A 9,024-nucleotide genomic window follows, 5' to 3' on the forward strand; every position below is an offset into this window, starting at 1 on the left:
TTCCCAGGTGGGAATGGATGAAAAGCCTTCATTAAAATCAAAGTCTCATCTATCTCCCGAAAGCCCCGAAGGTCCAGTGACGGGCAGGACATGAAATCGAGTGAAATGAAACCTTTGCAATTGTTAAAGGCACAGCTAAGTGCTGGTGAAACGAGATTCGACTTGGTGGATTAGCAAGTGCTTTCTATAAACTGCACATCAAAGCCAGACTCAATCAGGTAATTTAATTGGCAATAGAGTTGTTATCCCCACACAATGACTTGTGCAATGCCTGGAGGATTTGCTGCCCTTCCCCCCCAACACAATCTCCAAGACTAAACACCACATTAGCATCCCCACAGCACAGCATCCTCCTCGACCAGGGGAAGGCGAGAGCTCTTCTGCTTCTATCTTAGAAGCCAGTGCCTAGGAACGGCCACAAGCAGGGCAACGTGTCCGAAGGACGGGGGACAGATGGCAGCTCAGGTGGTTCTCCCTTCATGGGGATATTCCTTAGTGGGACAGATGTCGCATGCCGTGAAACAAAGAAGCAAGTCCTTGGCTATATCTGGGTATATCCAGAATGACTCTGGCCTTGCTCCAGACTCGCTGTCAGCCAGTCAATCACTTGCACTGCAGTAGCAGCTAGAAGCCTCCACTCCCAGCAGCCAGGGCTCTGCCGCCAGCCACGGTCCCTCTGGTATCTAAGTGGTGAAGCCACCATGATCCAAGGCAACTGAAGGCAGATTTTGCCCCCGTGTTTTCGTTTTGTGGTCTGCTGAGACACAGCGCGTCACCTAGAAACCCTTCCATCCCTCTCAGAGACCTAGTGGTCCTGTAGGTCTGTTGAGACTCAGGCTTCAGACTCAGTGAGCCACTGAGGCACGTGGCGGGCCCTCAGTAAGCACCCACGAAGCTCATATGCAAGTAGGGCCCATCCCTGAATGGGGCTGGAAAGCCAGCAGCCCTTACCCAGATCTGGGTGGGGTTGCTCTGCCTAGCAACCCTCTGGATCGAGCCCATGGGGAAGCAGGATACACTCAGACGAAGAACCGTGGCACACTGTGGGCCTGGTCCTGCTGCAGGGGCCTCACTACCAAGGCCGAATGAATGCCAAGCAGGGGCCGCTGCAATGCTGCTGCATCTTGCTGCAGCTGCCAGCCAGCCCTGACCTGCAGGGTAGAGTCCAAGCCACCAGCAGCCTTTGGAGCAGGTGGGGGCAAGGAAACGGCCCAGCCACAGCCAGCCCCCAAACCATGTGCTCTCCTCCCCCTGCACTCACCTGGCTGCCAGGCACCCACTGCCTGCGCCCTATTTCCCACCTCTTTGCTTCTGGGAGGAGAGAGGCTGACAGCAAACTCCAGCACCCAGACTGCTGCAGCCCTACAGAGGTGGGAACAAGCCACTGGTGACCACAACCGTTTCAGAGTGCCTCGTGTCACCGTACCGGGCACCTCGCTCCCGCTCGGCCTGCAGACATGCTGGTCTCCTGCACTTTTTAGCTGCCTAATGCACGAGGGGCAAGGCTCGGGGAAAGCAGCTCAGGCGCACAATGCTTAACACGACTTGTGCCGCAGCTTGAGGACATGTGGCAGGGGAGGAGAGGAGCTGCTGTGAGGGGCTTTACAAAGGGCCTCTCACCTCTTAGAAAAGCTGGAGCGCCCCATCACCTGTAGTAGATCGCTGCCTCCATGCCAGCACCCTGCTTGGAAGCCCACATAGAGGCATCTTGTTCGGCCATGGGAGCAGACTCCTGCTGGCACCTCATTCTGGGAGGTTTGCAGCTGGAATGGGAGCGATGCCTAGCTGCCCCGTCACAGCTGTTACTGGTCCTTAAACAAGGGGCCTGCCTTTGAAATCATTAAACCAGGAGCATGGACACAAAAGCCCAAGTGGATGAGTCAGGCCCTAAATAGCCACAATTTCCATGGCCAGAAGAGCCCTCAGGACCACATGTGGCAAAGGAGGGAGCCAGGGAGGTTGTAAGTAGGAGCATGAGCACAGCACAGGAGCAGCTATGCAAGTACAGCTGTATTACACCCTTCGCTTCAGCAGAAGAGGCTGAGCCCAGACCTGGGTGTCTAAAAGCCTCTTGCTGCTCAAACAGCAGCAGCCTCCTCTTGATCCAGAGATCCCTTCCCAGTGTGTGGTACCCAAGGCACCTTTCACATGCCTGGCTGGGGTTCCCTCCGCATACTGCACTAACCCTGGGCTGCCGTGCTTCATGGGGAGGGCATGCTCCGGTGTCCACAGCTGGGCTCTTTGCTGAGGTTAGGAACTGATGCCAAGAAGCTGCAGGAAGATGGGGACTCACGGCATGCGAGTAGAGTCGCCTTCATTAGAAGGATCCAAGAAGAAGCTGGACATTTGCCTCGGATGGCTCAGGAATGGCTGGTACTGCACCTGCGAGGTCCCTTCCAGCTCCACCGCTGCACCGGGCAGTTCTCCACTGGATGACAGCCTCTGCCCTTCCATAGCTGAGCAGGGCACCAGCCAACTCCTCCAAAGACCCCCTCCAGTGGGTAGAGGGTGAAAAAAAATCCTTCCCGTCTCCTTATAGATCAGTTGCTAGCATCTGCACTGTTTCCTAGCACACCATGAGATGAAGGGACACAAGCACCAGAGAACTACAGTAAAAGGGAAGGAAGCAGGGTACAGCAGTGATCTGCTCATCGATGCTGCCTATCTCCCAGAGCTCTCCCATCCCAGCTGCTCTCACTGGCGATCCCTGCCAATGACTTCCACAGTCACAGCTCAGAGCCAGAGCCCAGGAGATGGAGGCGAGTGGCGTGCTGCATCCACCTTTGCAGCAAGCCGCCAAGCTCCAGGGCAGTTTGTGCATCGCACCTTTGCAGACATGAGAGCCCCTTGTAGTTCCAGTGAGCCATGGCTTTTCTCCCCCACTTGGAGGCATTGTCAGGTGCCTGGGAATTGGGGATGCCCAAGTGACCCTGGCAGCTGAAAAGCCATTCAGAAACCCCACTGCCTACCAAAGCTTCTGCACCTGGAGAGACCTGTACAGTACCACCTCACTAGGTGGGATCTCCAGGAAGTCCAGGGCAGTGCTGGCTATGCAGCCACAGCCTACAGGTTTGACTGGGCTGGACTGGACTTGGCTGCTAGGGGGCCAGCCCATTCCCAGCACAAAGGGGCTGCAGTGAAGGAAGCAGCTCAGGTGGCCTGGGGGATGGCCCCGATGAGCTGCACTGAGCACTGGTGTCACCCCCAGATCCACCTTCCCTGGTGCGAGTCTAGCCCCAGGCCAGCCCCCGCGCCCCACCAAGAATTAAGGGGTGGAAACCAAGGGCATTTTTGCATATGCTGTGGGATGCGGAGCCAGGCGCTTTAATATTAGCGAGCCACACTAAATAAAAGTGCCCGTGCATCACGTGCATCAATGGCGCAACATGTCTCCGCACTGAAAAAACGGTGATGGGGCACTTTGAACTAGAGCTCATTGAATGTGTTTTATTTCAAAGCACCCTGACACCATTTTTTCAGCACAGAGACGCGCTGCACCACTGATACACGACACAGAAAGCTGCCAGAGCGCATCAATTTCTATGCTCCGGCAGACACGATTAATCTGCAGCCCCTTTGTGCTGGGAATGGGTTGGCCCCTAGCAGCCCGTGGTTTCAATTAATCAAGTCTGCTCCAAGACACCGGATTCCAGCTCCGCGTATGTGTGCAGGAGCCCCAGGTCCTTGTGTCCACCACCAAGGAGTCCAAGCCCAGCTCACAGACCTGCTTTGAAGGTCTGAGAGGAAACCTGAGCTCATCCAGTTCTCAGCTGTGAGGGCAGCGAGCGAGGCCAAGGACTAAACAAAGTGTTTTTGTTCTGGCTGACTGCAGGATCTGACCCCACAACCCCAGCAGTGACCAAATGGCCAAGCAGCTGACCCCCTGCCCCTTATACTCACCCTCTTGGCTCCCACAAGTAGACCCAAGCAGCAGCGCAGCACATGTGCCATCAGGACAGTCTCCTGCCAGAGAGAACTGTACCTCACAGAGGAAGGGGAATGTCCCCAGGGGCGCAGAGACACTGCAGCAAGGTCAGGAGAGCAGTGGGCAGAGGCAGGATGACAAGGCCCTGCCTGGCAGATCTGCCCAGGCCTGGAGCAAGGCCAAGAGCAACATCCCACATGCAGGGACTCCCTGCACGACTTGCACAAGTAGTGCCGTGGTCAGCATGTGGGTGGTTTATTCACACTACAGCATAGTGCAAAAACACGCTCTCTGTAAAAGTTATTAAAACACCTGCGAAGCTGCTGCTGGCCTTGCCAGTGCGGAGCTAGTCCATGGAGTCCCTCAGGCCAACGGGGCCGGCATCCTGCTGGCTTTCTTTTTCCACTTGACTTTACCCGGCTCCCCCTGAGTCTCTGTGCCAGCGCTGCCTTTGGCCTTCTTTGTGGGAGGGCCCTGCTTGCCTTTGCTTTCTACTTGCCATTTCCTCTTCCTGTTCTTCTTCTTCTTCTTTCTCCCCATGGCTGGAGCCTCAGTGCCCTCTGCAGCGACCTCAACATTTGTCTCCATCCCCTCGTTCTCTTGGGGCTGCTCCAGGGCCTGTTTGCGGTTCTTGCGTTTCTTGGTGGCCGGCAGAAAGCCTTTCTTCTTCCGCTTGAGGGGCTCCACTCCTGGGGGCTGCTTGGACTGGGGTGCTGCTTTCTTTCGTTTGGGTCGCCTGCAAATCAAAAGCAACGCAGGTTATGGCGCAGTTCAGCAACTGAGGGAGCACGAGCCCTGGCTGTGCATCTGCGGTGGGCAGCACTGGCCTGTATGGGGAAGGGGAATCATAGGGCCAGCATGGGACATGCAGTACACCACAGGGACGGGGCGCATTGGCTATAGTTAGTCACTTTATTTGAACTTAGGGCCTCACTTTATCAGACCCGGCCAGGTAACAAACAGGTTCCAAGGCAGGCAACCCCAATGTCAGTGCTGTGAACCCTCTGGTGCCGTGTTTGTGTCCACCAGTCCCCCAGCTCGTTCCCTGTAAAGCCACAAGTCACCCAGCCTAACAAGACTCCATGTGGCGCCACATTTCTGCCTGGGGTTTGCTGCTCCTTAATCTCACTGGGTGCCCTTTGCCGGAAGGGAGGAGAGTCCGAGCAGCATTTGCTGTGCTGTCAGTGCTCTAGGTCTGCTCCTACTCTGTGTCCTCCTGCTGTGCTCTGCCCCTCTAGGCAGCCTCTCTCTGTATGCAAGCCTAGCCCCATCACGCACTGGTCTCTGGAAAAAGGCTCCATCAGCTAAACAATTAATCCAGGTCCATCTGCCTGCCACAGCAGCTGGGTTACAGCACTGAAAGCAGCTCATGTGTATCTCTCCCTCCAAAGGAAGGCACAGAGCAAGGAGTCTGAAGAAGATCCAGGCTGTAATTGCCTTGGCTCCTGGCAGGCTTTTAGTCTGTGGAGCCCTGCTGGAGAGCTACAGCCTTCGCCGAGGAGGAGGGTTGTCTCCAGAGCCCAGTGCTAACACCTGCCTATCAACGACTCCATCCAAGAGAGACAGGGCCTGAAATGCACCACTCCAACGAGCTGCAAGCAGGCGGCAATGCTCTCACATACACACCCACAAGACGGAAGTCTGGGCCCCTGGAGCCAGCTAAAGCAATCCAGGAACAATGCAGACGAGAAGGGCTGCAGACAGAAACAAGTTCATCAGGCAGCAGTGTTCACTCTTTGTTACTTGCTACATTAATGAGACCCTTCCACATTAATTTATTGAATCAAGCCAACGGACAAGCATATCTGTTAAGTAGGGTGACCATCCCTCCTGGTTTGGCCAGGGCACACTAGGATTTTGTAGCTCGGTCCGAGCCGGTTGGTCAAGTCTCAGGGCACAGTCCAGCGGGGAGGCAGAGTGGAGCGGTGTGCCAGGCAGGAAAGCACCGCTGCTGCTGTGCAGGAGCAAGTTGGGTAGACCGGAGCAGGTGCCAACCCGCCACACCTGGCATGTCCTGGCTCCCGCACAGAAGCAGCAGTGCCTGCATGCCCACCCGCCTGCCTGGCGCACCTTGCCACTCTGCTTTCCCACCAGACTCCAGCCTGGGGCTTTTGACCAACCGGCCAGGACCAGATTACAGAATCCTAGTGTCCCAGCCAAACCGGAACACGTGGTCACTCTTCTTTTTAGGGGGAGCAAGTACAGGTATTAGACCTCCCACTTCGTTAACCTCGCTGGATGCCACTCTGTTCTCGGGATTCCACATCGAACAAGAGGCCTCAGTCTGGCTAGTATCGTGACTCCACCACTCCTCTCTTCCTGTGGCCATAGGGCAGCTAAGCCTGTAAGTTTGATTAAGGAACTGTAGAAAGGAAATGCTTTGCAATGATTCCAGCTGTGGATAAAGATCCTGCTCTGGATTAGGATGCTCTGCTGGAGACTCCTTTGCTCCTTTATCAGGTCACAATCTGCTTTTAGGGGCTAATCCTAGGGCTTCAGTGGGCTTTGGGTTAGTCCTTTAAGCCCTGAACTCCATGGCCACAAATAGTGTACAAAAGAGCTGCGTGTGTCAGTCAGCACCACCTCCAGGCCCTCTGGCTGCCATCAAGAAACTGTAACCTAGATGACAGGCATCCGGGAGCAAGGGCAGTGGTTACCGGTCTGCAAAGCACCACAGACATCCACTGCGCAATGTAAATAATTCAGTGCCACCAGCAGGAACAGGGAAAAAAAATTTAAGGCTGGTTTACAAGATAGATGCACAGATTTCTGGGAACATGGTATTTCTTCCTGTCCTTGGGTACAGGGTAAATGCAGCCCACCAGTTAGCCGGGTAGGTCTTGACCATGAACCATGTGCTAGGCCTTCATCCTAAGTGGGTGCCAAAGCCCAGGTGAGGGGTGCAGAACTAACTAAGCCTAGCCCCACGCTTTGAGAGAGAAGGGGAGCATGGAAAGCCTGCATCTCACACACCGTGGAGAGCTCAAGCAGCTGAGCATACGTACGTAAATCCCAGCAGCTTCATGACGTTCCAGTAGATACTGTCAAGGCGCACAGACTTCCCAAACCCTTCCTGCTGGCTTAGAGCTTGCAGTGCCCCAGGCACCTCTGTCAGCTCCACGTGCAGCGTCTGCAAGACAAAAGGGAACAACCGAGGGCTGCATCATACGAGGTACTGAATCCAAACAACATTTACAGCAGCACTGCACCCATCTCAGGGATATTCCCTCACCCAGAAGGCAACACCCGCACCCCACCCAGCTCCTCTGAACAAGGGCATTTCTCTCTAAGGCAGGGGTTGCTGACACTGGAAACTCAGCCCCCAGCATAGCTGCTCCCATCCGTAGCTCTGGCATAAAGACCCTACAGCAGCAGAAAAAGTCACTGGCACCAGTGAGGCTGACCCTGGTTTCCAATTCTTTCATTGACACCCTGGCTCCTCCAGATGCTCCTTTGCTGCTGACTTGAGAAGATACTCTATCCAGTGGGCCACACTGCCTCTGACCTCCCTGAAGAATGCTTGGAGAGGTACTGCGAGCATCAGTACTATTTTGGATCTCAGGGCTTTTCAGATCAAACCCAGCTACAAAGTCCTGCCGGGGGGACTTGTTGAACAGGTGCAAGCAGGGACAGCAATAGCCCTCATGCTGAATTCAGTACGAGTTGGATGGTTAAAACATCAGTGCAACCCTTTAAAATGCACGCTTTCTTGGAGCCTGCCCACAGGACAGCAGTTCACTGATGCTGCCAAAACAGACTGGCATGTGGGATAGACAGACTGACCCCAGCCAGGACCAGTGACCAGAGGCTCACCTGCTGGCTGGCAGTTTTGAGGAGGAAATTCAACAGCTCCAAACACTTGATGACTTTCTCTTGGTCCACTTTCATCTTGAACTCGCCGACTGCCATCAAGCTCTGCGAAGGGAGGAGGAAGGAGAGTACATTAAACTGAGAAACAAAGGACTTTCCTTGGGAGAAAGCAGACAAGTGATTAGCGGGATTAACACATTGGTAAAACCCTCTGACACAGTGAGGCCCATCAGACTGTGAAAAAAGCTTAAGCAGATAAATAGTAGAAGCTGCTCTTGCTTGGCTTAATTAAAAGAGACTGGACAAAACAAGAGACACACATACCGCTGGGTACAATCCTGCTTTGACTGGGATGAGCAGGTACAGCTAGAGACCTATTACAGTGCACTGGATAAAAGGAGGAAAGTTATTATCTCCTGCAACGAAAGGCAGAGGAGTCTGCTGGGCAGCAGCATCACCTCAGGGACCACAGTAGCTCGGCAGCTGCAGGAGCTGGGATTCAGGCGCACAGTGCTAATGCAAAAATCCATTAACACTCAAGCCTGGGAACTCCCAGATGCCAGTGCTAAGAGGGTACTTGTCAATCAAGCTTATGTTCACCAAAGAGGACAAAATAAAAAGACGTCTTCTCTCTTTGAATTTCTTCTTTGCACTGCAGGTGCTTGGAGACACCGGAAAGCTCCAGCCTAAAGGGAGGCCACTTCAGTGGAAGCAGAGAGGGGATGAGGCAAGGCCAGAATTACTTAAGAGGGATAGAAAGGAAGACGGGAGGTGTAAAAAGACAGCAGGATCAATGACCCTGCCCAGGGATGCCAGGTCTTCCTGCTGCCAGGAGCAGGACCCCTGCCTCCAGCTGCTGACTACAGCCCTGGGGTAGAGTTTGCTTCACCACTTTAGTTAAACTGAAGACATCACCACGGGGCGAATTATCAGTGCAGACTTACTGTATGAGAAAAAGGTCAGGCTTGCACCTGGGAGTGGGGAATAAATCAGCACAAACCAGTCTGGCACCAGTATAGGACTTCTGCACTAGGGGTTTGCAATGCTTCTCCCTCATGCCACTTTTCCCTAGCAGAGGCAGGCTGCCCATCTGATGTGGCCGAGGCAGGCTGCTCAACTCCCATGGAAGGTCTTTATTGAGTTTTAAGACACACCAGCCCAAAAAAAGTTTTCACTCCTCTCTTGGTCTTGATGCCTCTGGCATTTGGGACTGCCAATGAATTAATGCACCAGAAAGGGACAAGCCAGATGACCATCCTACTACACCAGCATGACTGACAGCCAGACAG

At 54.2% G+C, this 9,024-nt stretch overlaps 1 protein-coding gene across 1 annotated transcript in view; it reads right to left on the reverse strand.

Moving 5' to 3' along the window:
- Positions 1-196: 196 nt before the first annotated feature.
- The window catches only part of MYBBP1A (MYB binding protein 1a), a 77,146-nt gene continuing 68,318 nt past the window's right edge, over positions 197-9,024 (reverse strand). Inside the window, exons 24-26 of the mRNA XM_006029171.3 lie at positions 7,739-7,840; positions 6,931-7,055; positions 197-4,661 (exon numbers count right to left, since the gene is read on the reverse strand). Coding sequence (XP_006029233.1) covers positions 4,289-4,661; positions 6,931-7,055; positions 7,739-7,840 — 600 coding nt within the window. The 3' untranslated portion in view covers positions 197-4,288. The remainder of the gene's footprint in view (positions 4,662-6,930; positions 7,056-7,738; positions 7,841-9,024) is intronic.

This window comes from Alligator sinensis, unplaced genomic scaffold (genome assembly GCF_000455745.1).
Source record: "Alligator sinensis unplaced genomic scaffold, ASM45574v1 scaffold419_1, whole genome shotgun sequence".
Taxonomy (NCBI): domain Eukaryota; kingdom Metazoa; phylum Chordata; order Crocodylia; family Alligatoridae; genus Alligator; species Alligator sinensis.